Source organism: Crassostrea angulata, chromosome 9, assembly GCF_025612915.1.
Source record: "Crassostrea angulata isolate pt1a10 chromosome 9, ASM2561291v2, whole genome shotgun sequence".
Taxonomy (NCBI): domain Eukaryota; kingdom Metazoa; phylum Mollusca; class Bivalvia; order Ostreida; family Ostreidae; genus Magallana; species Magallana angulata.
Window position 1 is genome coordinate 13,523,170 of NC_069119.1, and position 20,519 is coordinate 13,543,688.

At 33.5% G+C, this 20,519-nt stretch overlaps 2 protein-coding genes across 8 annotated transcripts in view; one reads left to right on the forward strand and one right to left on the reverse strand.

Moving 5' to 3' along the window:
• The window catches only part of LOC128163141 (uncharacterized), a 63,691-nt gene extending 56,062 nt beyond the window's left edge, over nucleotides 1–7,629 (reverse strand). The window contains exon 1 of one of the 2 annotated variants that reach the window (XM_052826658.1): nucleotides 7,602–7,629. The gene's annotated coding sequence lies outside the window, so the exon portion shown is untranslated. Of the gene's footprint in view, nucleotides 1–7,530; nucleotides 7,573–7,601 lie in introns of those variants that run through there. The other variant, XM_052826656.1, reaches the window with a different exon arrangement.
• A 2,384-nt stretch (nucleotides 7,630–10,013) lies between these two features.
• The window catches only part of LOC128164347 (hemolymph lipopolysaccharide-binding protein-like), a 33,799-nt gene continuing 23,293 nt past the window's right edge, over nucleotides 10,014–20,519 (forward strand). Inside the window, exons 1-2 of one of the 6 annotated variants that reach the window (XM_052828147.1) lie at nucleotides 10,014–10,105; nucleotides 17,266–17,414. In XM_052828147.1, the coding sequence (XP_052684107.1) occupies nucleotides 17,282–17,414 (133 nt within the window). In that variant the 5' untranslated portion in view covers nucleotides 10,014–10,105; nucleotides 17,266–17,281. Of the gene's footprint in view, nucleotides 10,106–11,317; nucleotides 11,647–16,523; nucleotides 16,615–16,654; nucleotides 16,693–17,263; nucleotides 17,415–20,519 lie in introns of those variants that run through there. The other 5 variants (XM_052828143.1, XM_052828148.1, XM_052828144.1 and 2 more) reach the window with 5 other exon arrangements.

Below are 20,519 nucleotides of genomic sequence, written 5' to 3' on the forward strand. Positions count from 1 at the left end.
GGTTAATCTCAGGAGCTGACCCACAAGAATCAACAGGTACCGGTAAAAGCCATGTGGTAACAAGAGTCTGTTTTGAGCTGAAATAAATAAAAAAAATAATTAGCTGTGTTTACATACATGTACTAGTAATAGCTGTGTTTACATTAACATATGCATAGTATTTCTGTAAAAAATACACTGACCATGCAGTGTAAAAAGTATGACATATCCCAATACATGACATAACATTTAGGCAGTACAAGATCAAAAATTTGCATATCAAGTCATAATATAATATTAAAAAATTTTCATAGGTATAAACACTTATCAAATTGAGAAAGAGAGAGAGTTTGAGAGAGAGAGAGAGTTTATTACCATACTTGTAGTGCAACAGTCAATATTTCAATTCGTAAATTACAAACGAATATTACCAACCGAACAGCGTCAAAGTACATGTACTGGTATTAGCTTCTGGTATACCATTTTTTATCAATTCTACTGTGTATTTTTTGTTTGCAAATAAATTTAGCGAGGGTTTTTGTTTATTTTCTTATAAATTACATGTTTTAAAAACATTACTATGTGTAATAAGCATAAAACATGTATGAGTAAACTTAATGAAGAATTTTTAATAGATTATTTTTCAAAGAATGTGGTACATTACATGTATGTCAATCTTTATAAAACTAGCGTATATTTCGTGCGCCATAAATTGCAAGTTTTTTGTAAATATCATTTACTTGCATGATAGGTATATATGGTCTAACCAAAATTTTCTTCATAAAGCTACAGCTGTATGTACCACATATATGTTTTGTCACAAGTATACATTTTAAAAAAAAATACCCAAATTCCAATAGTTTAAATAAACTCAACTCATTCTCTGATAAGTTCATTGTGTTTTGTGCGTGCATATCTTATTTGTCTGCTGCAACAGCAGCCAATCAGCGGTAAGCTGAATCCACAAAAAGAAAGTTTGTGTTTTAGGAGCGGGTAAATTGTTTATGCGACACTGTCAAGAAAACCACACCAAATAATAACAAGAAACATAAATATTCACTTAAATGTATTCTGTTGTAAAGTAAATGTTTTATCACTTATTGCATCTTGCAAAACATGTGATGACCTTAATCATCTGTCATATATCTGATATACATGTATATGTAAAAGATGGGAGAAATAACGACGGAACAAAGTGGGATTCGAACCTGGCCCTCTGAATCTCTAGTCAAGTGCTCTACCAACTGAGCTACATGTATCTGGCACCGGTATTCAAACCAGTCTGACCGTCACATTCCTCCCCCTTAAATGATCTTCACCCTCGAAGATCATCCCTGGCAGGATCGAGTTAACCTGTTAGTTCCAGGGGTTGGTCACAACACCAATATTGTAACAGGATGGGAGAAATAATGAAGGGATTTGAACCTGGGCCCCCTGAATCTCTAGTCAGGTGCTCTACCAACTGAGCTATCTGGCACTGGTATTCAAACCGGTCTGATCGTCACATATATAAAGAATTATTTAAAACAATGTTGTTCAATTAAAAATAACACTTGCAACCTTCAGTTTTTGTCTGTAATTAATCAATATTGGCGTGCGATCAGTTCTCGCCGAGTACCATTTCTCACCAGTGCATTGTTACGTCATTTTATCAACACATAAAATTATATACGAAAATATGATGTAACAGTGCACCAGCGAGAAATGGTCCTCGGCGAGAACTGCTCGCACGCCAGTACTGCCAGTAGTCAGATTAAAAAAAGAGAATAAAAAATTACATTTAAAACATTAACAAGGACAATTTAAGTACACATCATAACTGCTAAACAAGAAAAATTATGTGAACTGGTAGAATGGTAGGCATAGTTCTAACTTGTAACCTACATGTACAAGTACATGTACCGGGTACCCGTTGGTCTGCTATACCTCTTTAATGATACAATGATCGGCATCATAAAGATATTAAAGTCATGTTTTAACTCTGAAGTCTGAAGTATACAATTTTATTTACTTGAAGTTATGTCTACAAGGTATTCATGACTACATTTGGAGTCCTCTGCACAAGAATATATGATATGTTTCTAATTAGACCCTGCTTTGAATTTTGAGTTGAAAATTCACAATCTGTTATTTTTTTAAATAGATAAATTCAGTTACCCTTTCCAGTCCCCCATGAACCTCAAGCGAGTCTAAACACCCATGAAACATGTAAAAATTACACGTTTAACTTAGTAAACAAACACCCACACCATAACAAAAACATCTAACAGTGTGCACGTACTTACATGTACATCTATACTATATACTAAATTTTAACCAGTTAACAAGAAACTTTAAAAGGAGTAAAAGCCTCACCTTCTTCAGTAACATCCACATTAATCACACACGTTAATGTCCATCTTTTCTCCTTTATTACTCGTAGCTTATCAACGGCTGATCGCCGACAGAAGTATGGCTGTCAGAATTTCCTCGTAAACGATTCACACGAGAAAAATATCCTCCTTAAACAAATATGTAGTATTGTTCCCTGTGCATGTTCATATGTTTCACAGCAAATTGAAAATGCATGTGTACACCGAAAGAATACACAACTTCTCTTCTGCATTACGGCTCTCTCTTTTCTACAATGCCGTTCGTTACTGTTTACATTCGGCGCGCGCGCGCGGGGGTCACAAACAGGGGCGCCCCGACAAATAGTTGCACATAGAACGTTTAAATAATGTGTGTTCATTGAATTCATAAATGATATAGATGAAAAAAATGAAATTGAATCACAACAATTTATCTAAGACGCAACACAACGTAATGCAGTAAATGCCTGGGCCTTAATGTGGCATTTGTTCGCTTGTGTGTCTATGTAGACATATTAACTCGTTCATGTACGATTCTCACATATTTGTTTTATGAAATTTGAAAAAAAATATAGGACAGAACTTGTTTAATTTGATACCAAATGACATTATTTAATATATCAACAATAACTAAATTAATTTTTTTTCATAAAATGATAACGATTTTTGCTATCAGAAAAATACGTGTATGAGCTGCTGACCCCTAATTATAGGGGCCAGCCCTTTTTTCTTAATTTTAAATGAAAGCTCTCGTTATTCTAAACAACTTTTGTTCTATATGTATTAACAAAATATTTTTAGTTTAAAGGTTATAATACAAAAAGCAACAAAATTTCACCCCCGAAAAAATCTTAAACTTTGGCGACAAATAGCTCAAAAACTAACAAAGAAATTACCAAAATTTTCATGCCAGCAAAATTATAAAATGTTACCGACAATTTCGCCAAAATTCATGCATCTATCATCTGCAGTTCCCGAGATCAACTCTGGACAAAAGACCCCCCAATTTTCAATTCAAGGGCAATAACTCATAACCGGAAGTGAATTTTAAAAATTTGAAAAAAACGTCTAGAGATATTAATATCATCTACATACCCTGAAAGTTTCATAGCAATCAGACAAAAAATGTTCGAGAAATCTCGTGCACAAAATTTGCGGGAAAAAAAAAAAAATAATAATAAGAAACAGTAGAATAACAGAAGGGTTTTCCGTTGAAAAACGGAAAACCCTAATAATAATAAGAAACAGTAGAATAACAGAAGGGTTTTCCGTTGAAAAACGGAAAACCCTAATAAGAAACAGTAGAATAACAGAAGGGTTTTCCGTTGAAAAACGGAAAACCCTAAAAATAAGAACTAGAGCAGAGCTCGTGGGAAAGCCACGAGTAGGTCTTCCATTGTTGCTGCGAGTTGAAAATATATGTGATATGGTGTCAAACAATTTTATTTATATTCAAAATATTTTTTGCTTGTAAAGTGTGTTGAAAGCTACGGCAGTTTTAACACTGTAATGCACACAGGGTACTCAAAGGTTAAAATGACGAGTTTCATTATGACGTCACAAACGTTGAACGCTGTTAACTAGTAATGACTAAACTTTCAGTTCTGCTTTTGTTATAAAAACGGGTTTTATTTGAAAGCCTGTATATAAAACGTGTTTTGAAAAAGAAAGGAAGAAAATGTGTTAGGAAAACTATTTGTCAAAACAGTTTATGTAATCGTTTCAAGCATTCTTTAAAAAATGAGATGTTTAATGGCGAGTTAAATTTTCAAAGGGTAGCAAGCATTGTTATAAACAGTATGTACTCATGATTCATGTCAGGAATTGTATTTTTTTAATCGAACCCGCCTACTAAACACTTAACCTTTTCTCTAAGATAACTTCTATATTTAAATCTTTCAAAATTTTTTAAGACTGCATGTATGTGCAAAGTTAGAACTGTTGCGTGCTGACAAAATTTACAGACCCTGAAACCTACTACTATACCAAAAAGCTGCAAATTACGTGCGAGAAACGTTTCGAGTAAACCGTTTAGCGTTTCGTGTGAATCGTGAAGCACTTCATGTAAACCGTTTAGCGTTTCGGGCAAAGCGTACAGAGTTTCGGGCAAATCGTGTAAATCGTTTCGAGCAAAGCGTGCAAGAACCGTGTGAAACGTTCATCAGATTTCATTTGGAACTCTCTGACAATTCAATTGTTTCAAAATGGCGCCCGTGTTTTGCATTACTTTAAACTGTTTGTGATTGGCAAAACTCTTTTGTAGGTATTTTCATTAAAAAAATATATAAGAAATGATATACTTATCTTTTTACAAAATTGAATTAATTTTTAACAAACAAAAGAAATGTATATGTATTAAAATACGACTAGTTACAGACTACTATTACTTATTAGGTTAGTTACTGACTCACTACGGGAATATATTGGGTTGATCAATCTCATAGATGGCGAGGCGAAGCCGAGCCTTCTATGAGATTGATCAACCCAATATATTTCCGTAGTGAGTCAGTAACTAACCTAATAAGTGTTTTGTTTTCCCGAGGGCTATCAAGCGACATATTTATTCACAAATAGCGATGATCTACGCAAAGCCATGTACAAGATGCCTTACATCTCTTCCAATTTAACTCATTTAAACCCTTCAAAATTTTCATCTCACCTTTCAAATACTCTTTCAAAATCTTTGCTTTACCCATGTTTACTTACAATGTTTTGTTGCTATTCAATTTCAAATGTTTTCTCCCTTTCCTCTGCAGAGATTTGAGCAAATTTCGACGATGCCATTTTGTTCTTCTCCAGACAAAACAATATGACGTCAATTTTCTAAGGGCAACTACTCTAATTTTAAAGAATTTCAAAGGGCAACAACTCCAAATACTTTGAGAACTTACAGCATGCAGTTTATGTATAAAATACTATGAAATGTCGAAATGAGTAAGCGAACCGTCGACCAATGACGGCCATATTGCCTAATATTATTTCTCACAGAACAAATATAGAGATATATGAGGCAATCACGTGCTATGTTTAAACCAATGAAAATGTGACATTTCAGTCCAAGGGAAAACAAATGTATGTATAACGTTTTTATAAGATGTTTGTACTGGTACAATATTAAAATTCGCTATACATAAAAAATATTAAATACAGTAAGCAAAACATGATTTCTATTGGAACATTAACTTACACGATCGTTTTGATAAGCATGTATTTTTTAAAAATTAATTTACATCGATAACTCTCACTGAGACCATTCGGCTGTGTAAAAGCAGCACACCTCTGACATCGGGTGAGACCTGCACCTGGCTGAACCTGTCAATCAAACTCTGTGTATTTGTTTTCATTGGATAGTCAAGCGTCTCTTTTTTTTGTCAATAGCCAATGGAAAATTAATGACCTCAAGGTTATCGGAATCAGTATATGATGAAGCACACAAATTAAATGATAGAATATTTATTAATTATTTGAACAAAATTAAATGTAAACATAGAGAGAAAATATACTGTTCTTTGGAATCCAGTTTATAGCTATTTTTACAAGTAATTATCTTAATTATTTAAACCACTGTTAACGGAAAACAAGAAGTCTTGGAAGAAATTAACACACAGGGATTTTCCTACAATGTACACAGTCGTGCATTTACATGTCATTATCGTTGGAATCTATACCCATGGTACTTAATTCAAATCGATTATGATAATCTATACACTACACGCCGTTATACGGAGCGCCGGTAATATATACGAATATTGAGTAAAAAAATTAAATCATTTTTACATCTTGTTCTTTTCAATACAAGGTTAATTAACTTTGAAAAAAAAGATCCGAAATAGTAATTACAAATTTCTTTTTTGTTTAATCATTTTAATTTTTTCTGAGGTACATGAATATGTACAGAACATATTTATTTATGCGAATGATACGACATAGGAAAACAATTATCGGTTGTTAGTATAACATTTTTTTCTAACGAATGTGACTAATTTAATTTTAAATATTTTTCAAATTATCGATGTTAATAATATGAGGTTTATTTACTGTTTGTATTTTTACATCGTATTCTCTGAAACCAATAAAAGTACTTATGTTAGAAGAAAAATCAAATCCAGCCGAATGCTGAAAAACCGATTACAGTTTGTAATCATACGGATTTTATTTTAGGTATTGACTATTGAGTTACCGTAACGGTAACTTTTTTCTGGATAATTTTATTATTTTATGTAGTAAAAGCACCCTTCCAACTGTAACTCAATTACATAACAATTGATGATCTGGGGCTATATATGTTCTGAGCTGTGGGCGCTGAAGCGACACAAGATGCTCGGTCGCACGTGGCGATTGAATTGACAGAGACTGACCGAATAAACAAACAGGTGGGAAATTGAAACAAAATTTTACACATACATGTGTAAGTAGAAGTCACCAAAAATGATTTTCGACAGATCTGGATATCTTTTCACCAATTAAAAAAAAATCCAGTGCGAGCACCTGTCAGCGGGGCGGAAGGAGGGGGGGGGGGGACATAGCAATGAGTTCGCTTCCACAATGAAACAGACAACCATGTAGAAAAACTACAGAAGTGATCAATATGTGACCGATAGAATCTAATCTAAGGTTGTTTAAAACTCATGTGAATATTCTTTAAAATAATCATCGAATGCCTCAATTCAGGACATTCTTTTATCGTGCTAGCACCTACCGCAAACATGTAACATGGAACTTTGATTATAATTTGATTTGATTTTTAAACTACCTTGTACGCTATCGTATAAATCAATGCTTAATCAAATGTACAAGTAAAAAAAAATACCTTTTCATCTTAAACCAATATAATAGTTGAAAATATAATAAAATATAGTTGTGTCCGTGCAAAATATGAAACATGAACGCGTGATAAGGTACATGTAGATGAATACGAACCGACCGCGGATAACTTGTCCACTCGCGCCGGATCACCTCAGCCATGTGCGAGAGATGGTTTAATTTTTTTTTTGGGGGGGGGGGGGTGTTGATTTCAAACATCAATTGTATAGTTTTTAGAATATTTTAGATAAACAAACCAACCATTAATTTATGTCTGACGATGTTTCCGATTTGGAGAAATATCGTTCGTAAATATTCATTTACACTCAAAAATACAAGATGGACAAACTTTTATAACATAAAATTAAAACAGTTCTTGTATTTACGGCTATATTACCTCAAATACGTTCATATGGATGCAAGTGTACGTCGCGGTGTGCGAATTTTGTGTATTAGATAACCGCTTACCGCTAGGTAGTGCAGCCGTGGCTTATCTCCTCGGCCGTGGGCGAAGGATAGATTACGCAAAAGTACAACGCACAGACACGCACAGCTCAGAACCCAGGAAGATTTGAAAAGTTTGCAGTATAATGACCTTACTCTATCAAATAGAAGTTCTTTATTTTAAACTAAAAACCCACAATTGATCTATGTTTATTATTGCTTTAGATTGAGATTGACATTGCTTTTATTACTTAACTGAACGATTTCTTAATTGACACCCAATCGTTTAATCCAAAAAAATTATGTGTAATCGAAACTAAAACAATTTTTGAGTTCGCGGCAAAATAAACTCGTACATGGGAAACGCAACTCTCGTGTATTAGATAACCACTGACCGCTAGGTAGTCCAGCCGCGACCACGGTGACCGATTTTCTCGGCCGTGGGCGAGGGAGAGCTTACGTAATGCTACACACACAGCTCTGATTCAAGGTAGATTTAGAATGCATGGTGTTGATAACAAAAAGGTAATGCATATATTTTTTCATTCCATATTTTGTGTTTTACTTGAAAAGAAAAAGAATGTTTTGTTTTCCAATTCCCGTTTTTAAGGATTGTGCACTATAAGAACTTAACAACAATGACTTAAACTCCTAAAAAAAAGCATGTATTCTAAAAAAAAAATTCTTATGAATTAATGCCTCCTGTATAAACCAGCATACTTTCTGCGGTAACTTCATGCCAGTTGTACGCACAAAGTCTTTCGTTAACTTGTCAAATAAAAACAGGTACATGCTAACATGTAAAGCTTTTTACACTCATACTACACAAATCACTTACAAAATAACATTGAAACGACCTTCATGAGATCCCAACAAACAACTTTGCCAACGACAGCCATATCAAAATCCTAACCGTTTTTGAGTTATTAAGCAAAATTGTTTAGGGGCCATTGGCCCTTAATGTAAGGGGTCAGCCCCTGTTTATTGGTGTCAAATGAAAGCCCTTGATATTTTGCACAACTTTTATTCTACATGTCTTAACAAAATGTTTTTCGTTTAAAAGATATAAAGGAAAATATGTCTAAATTTTTGCACTTTTTTGAATCCTGTTTTTTGACCCCCTACCTTTTCCTAAATAAAAAACGTAATCTAAAAACACAAACAGATTTGCACAACTACAATGTCTCTGTTATTCAAATTCGTTGGATTCCCATTCCCTGCTATCATAGTCTCGGAGCCTTTGTATGGAAACAGTGTTTTGTAAAGTACATTAGCCCTGAAAATTTGAGCAAAAACCGTTCAGAAATGAGCAAGATATGAAGCCTCAAAGTTCGCATCTAGGAAAAAAAAAAGAAAAATAAGAATAATCTTAATTTTTTCCCCGCACAGTAATAGAAAGGTCTTCCGTTGGAAACGGAAGACCTTAATAATCTTAACCCGCACAATAATAGAAAGGTCTTCCGCTGGAAACGGAAGACCTAAATGATTATTTTTCTCGCATTACCTTAAAAAGTGATGTTCGACAACTTTCTGTTACGACGTTCAAAAGATTACTTTCAGTTTACCCCTCCACGTGCTTCAAATAGTGCAATTCAAAATGAGAGTATACGACAGTTTTTTAATTAAAAATATGATATATTGTAATTAATCAAGCAAAACAATTACTTAATGGATAGTCTCAACCCACCATTTTGCATTTCCCTACAGCAGACAACGTTTGTTTACGCTTTAAAACTGCGTTGTTATACACAGTGTAAGACAGAAAAATCTCACACTGCTGTCTCACACCGGACAAACCGGTCTCACACCGGTGATAATGCGGGAATCTTGTTTCTCATATAGCAGCGTTGATCCCGTGACGTCACAGTTCATCTCGCGCCAAATTAGCTTGATTTAAAAATCGTTCAGGTGTGAAATCGGTGTTTCCCAAATACATGTAAATTTAAGACTACTTAATATTCGATCGCATTAAAATTTTCAGGATGATGATTTTACACATAGATCTGTCATGATGTGAATTTTGTATTTACTGCCACCCGGTAAATTCAAAACTTTTAAGCATAACTTTACTATTCAAATTCAAATACTTAACAAAACACTTTAAAGTTTGTTCTTCATTCTTAATTTTGCTTATTTTCACTGGTTTATTTTAATATCAAGGAAGATTCTGTAAACATGTTTGACACTGATTTTGGCAATTTCATGGTCTTTTGATCTAGTAATTTTTAATCCATTACAGCCATTTTATTAGCTAAATAGGTGATAATACATTAAACTGTTTAGCCTTAGGCAAGTCGGTCTTCCTATTTGTGTAATTTCTTACGTAAAATTAAATAAAGTTTTCGGGCAAATTTTGTAATAAATGTTTTTTTTATCACATGGCTAAAATAGAGTGTTTTGATTGGATACCTGCTGGTCAGTCGGAATTCGATAATTATACTCGCGCCCAACTTTTGGCTCATTCCATTGCGAGCTCAACAAATATACGTATCGACAAGCCTTATTCCGACTTTGTTTGTTATTTGCAGGTATGTTATAAATGTTTATATTATTTGATATTCTGATCAAAATGTATATTGAGGTTAAATATTCCGTGTGTTACTTAAGGTTAGAATTTGTGAAATTTACAATCATGTTTATTCTTATTATTTATATGACAGTAAGGAAATTTATCAAAGATAACCTTTATACGTTTCAGTATTTACTATATTTTCTTTTCATACTTTTGCATTAGTATGTTTTCTAGTTTTAATACATTTTTGATGAAGCGAAATATTGTATAATGTTATGTAACAATAATTGAATTTCGCGCTACTCTGAAAGTTCTATAACTAATCCTATTGCGAGCAAAGTTTAAGATCTTGAAAGTGTAGAAACGATAAATGTATTTTTGTTTAGTTATTAAGAATAATAATGCAAATCATTTTTGTGTTCTCTTTATGAAAACCTTTAACGCTTCATCGAGATACTTTATTGTTTATTATGATAAGGATATAATTTAGTTATAGAACTCAACTGTAGTGTAATAGTTTGTAAATATGCTTTTTTTTCTTTAAAAATAGGTGTTCAATAAGTAACACTGTGCCGGATAATTATGCCAGTGCCAAGGTGGCATTTTTGCACCCGCTTAAGATGCAGTTTTGGAAAAATCCTTGTATACCAAATGAAAGACCATTGTCTAGAGGGTATATAACCACTTTTGTTTTTAGTGTGTTTCACCTGACAGGTGAGATATTTACCTTTAAAAATGAATATCCCATCGGAAAATGATAATTCCCATAGGAGAATTGACTCTCCTACAGGAAATATTGACAATCCTATAGGATTTTTTAAAAGTCCTGTAGGAATTATATTTCCTATGGGAGAATGGTAATTCCTGTAGGAATTTTATTCAGACATGTAGTTTTCCTATAGGATATTAAGTTTTCCTATCGGATTTTATCAAATCCTATCGGAATTGAAATTCCTATGGGAAGTTCTTGTATTCCGATAGGAAATTTCAAATTACCTATAGGAATATTGATTTTCCTATGGGAAAAATTATTTTCCTATAGGAATTTATTTTTGAAAGGTAAATATCTTACCTGACAGGTGAGATACACTGATAACAAAGGTGGTTGTTAACTCTTTAAGTAATGGTCTATCATATGGCGTATTTGAATTTTTCGATGTATGCAGCTTAAGCGGGTGCAAAAATGCCACCTTGGCACTGGCATAATTATCCGGCACAGTGTTAAGTACTTTGTAGCAAGTCGCATAATACTGGCATTCTTGTGAGAAATGAAACATATTAAGTTATATTATTCAATTTGATAAATTGATACAACATGTTATGTTCCAAGTTGAGACACAAAACAGTTATGATGTTATGTAATCAATTTTTGGTTATTGTCCCAATGCAAAGAATTGTCATGTCATATATAATGTATTGTATTGTTTTGTATTCATTCCATTGCGAGCTCAACAAATATACGTATCGACAAGCCTTATTCCGACTTTGTTTGTTATTTGCAGCTTTGCAGATAGTGCACCAAGACAAATTACGTCATTTGCATCAAACGAGCAAAAGGTCCGGATTATTGAGCTAAATTCCCCACACAACCAAACAACAACACAAATCTCAACAACACAAATATTCAATTTTACTAGTTGTCATGATGTGAATTTTGTATTTACTGCCACCCGGTAAATTCAAAATTCACATCATGACAGATCTCCAAAATTGACCGGTTTTGTATAGTAGTTTTCCCTAATATTAGCCCCCCCGGGGGTGGAGCTACTATATTATAATAGTAGCTTGTCTCCCACAGTAGGGTTTCTTCCTCCCGTGTTTGGTTCAAATTTTATAAAAAAAAAATATTTAGGGAAATCCAGTAAGGATATGATTTAAAATCAATGTTTTTAACCCCGAGTTTGTATATGCATGCATTCATCTGTACAGGTTAAGTTTCGTTTTGCCGATTTTTTTTTTATTGATAGACAAAGCTGAATATTGAAAATATGTATCATGGCATACATTGAACTTATTAAGGTAATTATCTGATAAAATACACGATTTGCAAGATATACACTCATCTGCTTCACAGCGACTGTCCCGATGACTTGATTACTGAGATGAGAACTGTTTCTCATTAGGTGACCCGGCGGGTTCAATCCTCAAAATAACTAAAGTATCTTTCTCCTTAAATTTCTCTTAAAATTGACGAATTGCAATTTTTTTACGTTTTAATTTTGTAAAAAGAAATGAGTAAAATATATCATGCGTACGTTCAAATGTTTCTCAGAGATGGTTCAATAGAATTTAAAGAAACTTTGTAGTCTATTATGAAACTTTATATTTAACTTGAAGAATTGAATTAAACCACCGTAGGACATTCTTCGCTGTATACGAAACTTAACGTAAACTTTAAAATTCCACGTATAAAGGACCTTTTTTAGTAGATGTTTCTTAGGGAATTTTCTTGTATGTATTCTTGTCAATTTACAAATTGTAATACATGTGCATATAGTTTCAAGTGATGGTTTATATCTGAGAATTTTTTCTGTTGATAAAATTAGAGCAACCTACCTTTCTCAGTATATGAAATGTAATGAGCTGTCTAGTTTGAAATACATTTCACAATCTAAAATTTAAATTTCATTTGATTTTGAACCCCATCAAGCGAAGTAAAAAGTTGACTCGAATGTGATACATATTTTGCCAAGTATTGTTGTTTTCATCATATTTTTGGTAAACAACTAGTTTATATTTTCATATGAAAAACTTTATCCAGCTTTATCGAAGTTCTCCCATCTCAAAACTGGCGCACTTTTGACGCTCAAACGTATTGTGACGTCTTCTAAAAAGATATATGTCCATGTTATAACGTCAAAATCCAAGCCGTAAAAATGCATCGATTTAAGGAGGCCGACTTTAGTTTGCATTGCGCATGTTTTTGCGCATTCTAATATAATACAGTTGATTTATACTTCTTATGATTTTTTTTTCGATATCATTTATAAAATTGAACACAATAAACAAAAAACAGATAAAAATATTTAGATTTTTAAAGGAAATTTTTATTTTTAACACGATTTTTACGTTGTGAGGTAGAGAGCATTGCCATTGCACAATTATAACGTTATGATAAAATTAAGCTTTGTAGGAGTACGTTATAAGAAATAACATAAAAGAAAAAGTAAAAATTGTACGCTGTTGACATTTTATATACAGAATGATGCTATCCTCGAAGACATTTTACTCATTTTTGGAATGAATCTATTATACCAATCATCATTCGTGATGATCCAAATATATAGCAAAATTTGGTGCATTATAATATATTGAGATGGCCCCCACTAAAAACCAGACGGTAGAATTTTGTGTTTTTTACATATACTTAGGTAGGAAATGATATTGCTAATCATATATAACAATTTGAGAAAAAAAGCTATTGTAGTATTTTTTTAAACTGCTTTGATGTGCGGAAAATGAAAGTTTCCGATATATTCCTATAGTAAATGTACCTCTATTTTGAGATGGTCCCTAAAAAGAACCAGACGGTCGATTTTCATGAACCTTCGCAAATAAACTAGAGCTGGTTTAAATTACATATGGTTAAAAAATAAAGAGTTATGCTATTGTAGTTTTTCCGCAAAAAACCCAAATCGGCCTCCTTAAACAAAAATATCCGCGGTATTTCGAAATCTGAGTAAAACTATCAAAGGTGTTCCAAAACATAGTAACAAAGGGTGAAATAAAGGGTAGTGTAAAACGTGGCTTCGTTAACGTTCTTACCAGGTATGGAAAAACCTTAATTTTATATCATGTATTAATGTATTTATTGCCCTTAATTATGAGTAATCAAATGAATATCATCACAGATATGTCAAACTATTGCCACGAATGGTCCACCATAAACATGACCGGAATGTAACACAGGGAAAGATCTACTACATATAAAGAGATTTTCCGTGGGGGTAATCTGGCTATAAAAAGGGGGAAAACCCAAAATATAGCCGGCTCCCCGTGGGTGAAGATCTAATATATACAGGTAACTCTCAAAGGCTCGAACTTCGATCGCTCGAAGTTCTTGATCGCTCGAAGTGAGTCTAGGGTCCCGATTTCCCCCCTATATAGCTAAGCAAATTTACTCTTGATTTCTCGAACTCTTGATCTCTCGAAACCCTTGATCTCTCGAAGTCAGGGATCCCGCTGTTCATAAACTATAGTTTTTTTACTCTCGATACCTCGAAGTCGCCGTGTATATCCAAGCGCTATACCTAATTAACACCTACTTGGTCATTTAAATGGCTCCAGGCGTTAGACGCAGGACCCGTGTCAGGGGTTGTTTATTCAGGCCATACTTGTCATGCAAGGTGATAATTGTTTGATGATTGACCATACCGATACCCAATCTATTATTAACACCAACCCTTTTACGATAATTTGGAGACCCAATGAAAATGAGAAAATAATTGAGACGAAACGATAATATTGAGCCATGGTCAAATTTTAGAATTATAAAACTGTAAAAATTATGCTTATCAATATCATTATCATTATTATGATCATTGCTGAACAGGTTCTTACAGCTGGGGAAGGACCCGTACAGTGGGAACAATGGGTGATACTCAGTTATCTCATTTATGACATGTCGATCGTCTCGAAGTCCAGTAGTACTGAGTAATATGGTCTTGATATGATGCATAGAATAAATAATTATGATGAATTTATTCAATAGTTGTTTGTATTTAGTTTTAAAAACATCCAATTCTGTATATTTTACTGAAAAGAAAATGTTGTTTAGGCACGTGCGTAAGGTTAGCACTAAACAAGTATTCCTTTTAAAGGAATGATCGGCAATAATGATATATTGATAGCTACATGTAGAAGCAATCAACATGATCAGTTTGATGTAAAATAATTTTAAAAAGTACGGTATTTTTACAAAATATAGAATATTTTGAATCTATACACCATAATTTCATCATTATCAACACGTCAACAAATTTAATTTCGAAATAAATTTGGGGAAATCCGTTCGTAAACTCCTTGTCTAGTTTTATATTTTTAACGTAATTATTAAATTTTAATGTATCTTCTTCTTCTTCGTCGTCTTCAGAATACTGAGTAGGGCTCTTCAAAGAGCATTAACACGTATACAAAGAAAGAGTTGTATTAAAATAATTTAATGCGACTGAAAAACATGGAATGCCATCATAACTTGCTATTCAAGTTTTTATAAGAACTACTTATGCAAGCGGAATGTGTGCGCACGTGGAAGCATTTGCCAATTCATTTTTTTCATTATCCTTGAGCTTTACAACTCATTGGAATACAAATTATAATACATATAAAATTATATACAAATGTGCAATGTGCAGTAAGTGAGTGGACATATTAAGACAATATAATCATGTACATATCTTAAGATATGAATGAACATAAATGTATAGGTAGCTTAAACTGTAGTATTATTACAATGCTGCGCTCTCATTTTGGAAGCGCTAGATAAATATTTTCCTAAATTATTGAGTTCCTTAGTATTGTTAACACTTAAAAGTTTAGCTAGCTTAAAAACACTTGTTTTTTTTTGTAATAAAAACTCTTTATATATTTCTTTCGTAATTCAGTGTAAAAAGGACATATGAGTATAAAGTGGAACTCATCTTCTTAATCTTTTTTATTACAATGATTGCAAAATCTTTCATTTCTTGGCACCTTGTTGTGTCGACTTTTTTCAATTTTTAAAGAGTGTGATGAAGTTCGAAAAATACTTATAAATTTTTTTGAAGTATAATTAATCGGTCTCCTAAGATAAGTTTGCAAAAAAAAATTATCCACAAGGTGTTGATATAACCTACTCTTCGGAGATGTCGAAAAAGATGACATCAAACTTTGTTTATAAATAATTATCTAATATTCTACACTCAATTATCTTGTATGTTTTACATTGATTTGAACAAGTTTCGTCAAACAAATATTTTAGACCCATGCTAGATAACTCGCTTTGTATGGAAACCATCCAGTTTTGCCGGATGCCTCATATGGACACAATAGTGATCGGCCGAAGCCGAATAAATGGCTTAATCATAACATCCGGTTAGACTAATTTTAAAACCCGTCGGTAATCCCGGAAAATTTCGAACTCTTGAAAACTCGAGCTGTTGAAACCTTGATGTTTTTCCTCGGTCCCATGGACTTCGAGCTATCGAGAGTTACCTGTAGTCATTTTCCGGGAGGGGGGGGGGGGGCTGCTACATGTGTATAGCCATCTTTCCCGGGAGAAAGATGGCTAGAGGGAAGAGACACTGCAGGTACCCTTTAATGGTTAATGAAAAGCCTTTGTGGAAGTAACTAGTACTTCAACATACCATGTCTCTGACCTATAATCGAACCAAGGGGTTATTGAAAAACCTTAAGGGATGTTACATGTACATATACCAATATAATCGACTTACGTATACCTATAACACAATTTATCAATGTCACTTGATACTTCGTCGTCACTGTATGTACCCGTGGCAAACGAGGATTTATGGTGGGAATAATCAGGTTTTTGATTAATTTTTATTTATTTCTAAGTTATATTTGGGGGGAGGGTTGCTGATGGAGAATGGAATGCCATTGGATGTTTGTTATAGTTTTTTTTTGTTTTTTTTGGGAGGGGGGTGTGGATTATTTCGGTGGTAAATTATTTCTTTATACCTGACAATATCAATATCGTAAATCATCCATATGCTGAACAATTATGTTTCACCCCTGCTGAACAAATGAGAATATTTTCATTTTGTTTTATCTAACGTGATCGATTTGCTCTTTTGAAAAAAAAAGCATAGAATCGATTCGTTATGCAAATGAATACGGTAGTTTTTTATTTAGACGCAAAAGACTAATGTCGCCGTAACATCGCAAAAAGTACTTACCGAGGTTATTAAAACCTCGCTTTTATTTTCCGGACAAATGATAACAAAGGAAACTTTAATGGTTTGATAATCGCGATTTTATCTCCTTGGAATTTGATTAAAAATGGTTAAACCGCGGAAATGAAAATCAGTCTAAATAAAATCAGATCCTTTGATCCGCTCACGGACATCGCTACACAAGGACAAGGAACAAATCGAGGATCAGATTTTTTTTTACTACATTGAAATTCATGTAAAATTAAGAATATGCAGTACCTTAATTCCATGTACGTTTTCGTAGATTAACAAATCCAGCGATGAAAGACCTGATGAAGTATGTAATGATATCCACTTTGATTTCATTCATGATGATGAATACTGTTGCCATGACAACAAATAACCGTGTCCTTCTGAGTGGAGTGTTGGTGGCTTCGGCTCTTGCTGCGTCTCGTAAGTACAAGTACGACATGCACATTTTAGAGATTGAATTTTTTGTTTACAATCTCCGTAATCCATCAGTATATGAATTTAAGCTGAACACCGCTAGTAAATAGGCATTGTCCGCCATACTTCTCTATCAGTACCGCTTCTTCCATCAACCCCTATAGACACAGACCTCTAACGCCCCAGCAAATGTGTTCGTAATGTTTTCTTTATTGTTGTTGGGTATGTAATAAATCTAGAGGTGCTCGAATGAAAATTCACGAGACTTCCCCGAGATTTGTTCAGTTCCTGTGAAATTTCGAGCGGAAGTATATGTGTTCGGATAATATTCTCAAAATACGTAAGAACTAGTCGTTTTCTCATATTATACCATACTTTGATTTATGTTAAAAGATCTATTAAGATGTATGTCTTATTTCATCATCTAACAGTTATTTAAAATTAAACTATGATATTCAGAACAGAGTTATCGTTCGTGTTCAACCACTCTTCACGTGGTTGAAAATGTAAACATTGGATTGGTTAATAAAATCATAGCAATGTTTAATGCTTAAGGTGTGCAATACCATGTTTTGTCTTTAAAATGAATGGGTGTCTGTTTTGTATAAAACCGTAGAATATAGAGTCATTTTCAAGGAAAATTCTGCATAGAATAGTAAAGGCTTTTTCACTGTCAATGTTACATGTATTACTAAGTCAGGCGCCGGTCGAAAATTAATCCTTAGGGAAATCGCTACTAAACATATTAATCGTGCAACAGCAGAAATAACCTTATTATTTCTATTCTAACATTTGTTTCTAGAACTCATTTTATCCACCAAATAATGAATAAAGTTTAAAACCAATAAACGTCTAGATTTTATATTTGATTACAAGTAGATGTACATGTACCTTTATTCTATGAAATAGACTATAAACTCGAGACAGGGACTGTAAAGGTCAAATAAAACCACGTGGTCTAAAATTTAAATGACAAAACATTCGCATGGGTGTTTAAAGAGATTTCGCTTTAGAGGCTTTAATTAGAGCTGAACACCGCTCGCTAATAATCATGGTCACCACGGTACCTGGTATATAAACCCTTCGATTTCGTTACATCCGATTGCACACCTGAAACTCGTGGCCTGCGTGTAGTATTCCTTCCGTGGTCTTTCGATTTTATGCATTTATTTCCTATTCTATGTGCATAAACTGTTTGTAAATAAAGCATTGACAAGGATTTTTGATGTAAATTTTCTCCTGGCTTGAACAAGTGCGTAAAATTTGATATTTTCATCACGACCGAGTAACACAGCGGGGCGAGATATACGTTCAAACAGGTGAGACCTGTGTGCAGCAAAGTTCGTTGAACTGTATAGACTGCTGTGCCTTATATAAGGGTTGTAGGGACAGCAGTGATGAAAGAGAAATATGGCGGACAGTGGCTATCAACGAGCGGTTTTCATCTTTAAGGTATTATGGGACACGTGTCGATATTATTGTGGATGAAAATACGTTGTAATCAATTTCAAAATACTTTCACCGGTTTAGAATTTCAAAATTTTACAATATGTGACCAAAAATTTGTTTTGAAATGTTTCAAAAAGGTAGGCCTCAGCTTTAATTAAACTTGAATTTTTTTTTTGTTTAATTCGATAGGAAGTATGTCACAATATGGACACTATGCCACCTTAAAACAAGCGTAGATATGGGGTATATCTAAGATATGTGACTTTATAATTACTAGCATTTGAACTTTCACTGTGCTCAGTCGATCTCTTAAGTTAAAGTCACCGAGCTTGTTATGAAACTGGTGAGTATTATTCTTCGTCTTTAGCGAATACTTCCACCAGTCTTGATTCACTAACAAACCTGTATATAATTATCAGTCTTCAAGACGCCGTTTAGATGGTGAACAATCGGGGCGATGTTAGTATTTCTGGGATTATGGGTGGTAACCAGTGGCAATATCTTCGATTTTTTATTGTTGTTTTGAACGGGATTGAGGAGCTTCTTTCTAATTTCATGGTTTTTTCAATAGCATCGTCAATAATTTTATCCGGATAACTTTGTTTCTTAAAGATACTTTTTTAATTCCTGTAATCTCTATATTTTGACAGACTCGTCGTTAACGATTGTGCATATTCGTCTAGACAGGTTATACGGTATTGCTCTTTTCGTATGTCGTGTATGACATGAGTTGAAGTGTAAATACTGATGAGTATCCGTAGGTTTGTAGTATACATCCGTCATAATGACTTCGTCTTGTTTGGTCAACAAAATATCTAAAAATGAAATTCTATTCAGGCTTTCGTCCGCTGTAAATTTGATATCTGGATTAAGTTCATTTAATATATTTTTAAAAACTGACAGATTGTTGTCTTCGGAATTCCAAACAATAATACAGTCGTCCTGGTACTTTTTCCAGTGCTTTGTTATATACATTTCCGTCTCTTATTTCCTATCTAAAAATACGGGAAAATATGACGTCATTCAGAGACTTGAAGACGCCGTTAAACTATTATGACGTCATAACAAACGTTACCATGTTAGTATTGTAAAACATCTGAAGAAAATGAAAGCGCTTATGTTTTACTCGATCTTTGTGTTTTCATTTATTTAAGTTTTATTTATATATATATAGTATAGTATATATTAGGGATGTCAAGTCGGTCAATTTTTAGTACTCGGTTACTCGGACGTTTTTCCGATCGAGTACCCGGGTACTCGGTTAAAGTGTAAATAAATATGAACAAGTACATTGATAACTGTAAAACCTTGGTCACTTTTGTAGAAAAAAAACCACATGATCTAATGGGAGGTTTCCCCGTAAGTGTGTTTCTGTTGTAAGAATTATAGCACTTCGTATTTCCAGACCTTTGAAGTCGGTGGCGGCATTTTAAGTCTGTTTAATTTCTCTACTGTGGGCTATCTAATTTATAAAATAGACTATATCAACGATGTTCAATGAAAACAAATCATTAAAGTAAGCCAAAAATAAGGGTAGAAGACAGCCAAAGGTGAGAAAAGCTAGGTAACAGATGCTTGGTCACGATAATTACTATATAAACACTGCCACGGGCGATAACGGTCATTTAGCATATTTAGAGGCATAGGAAATCCTAATTACTG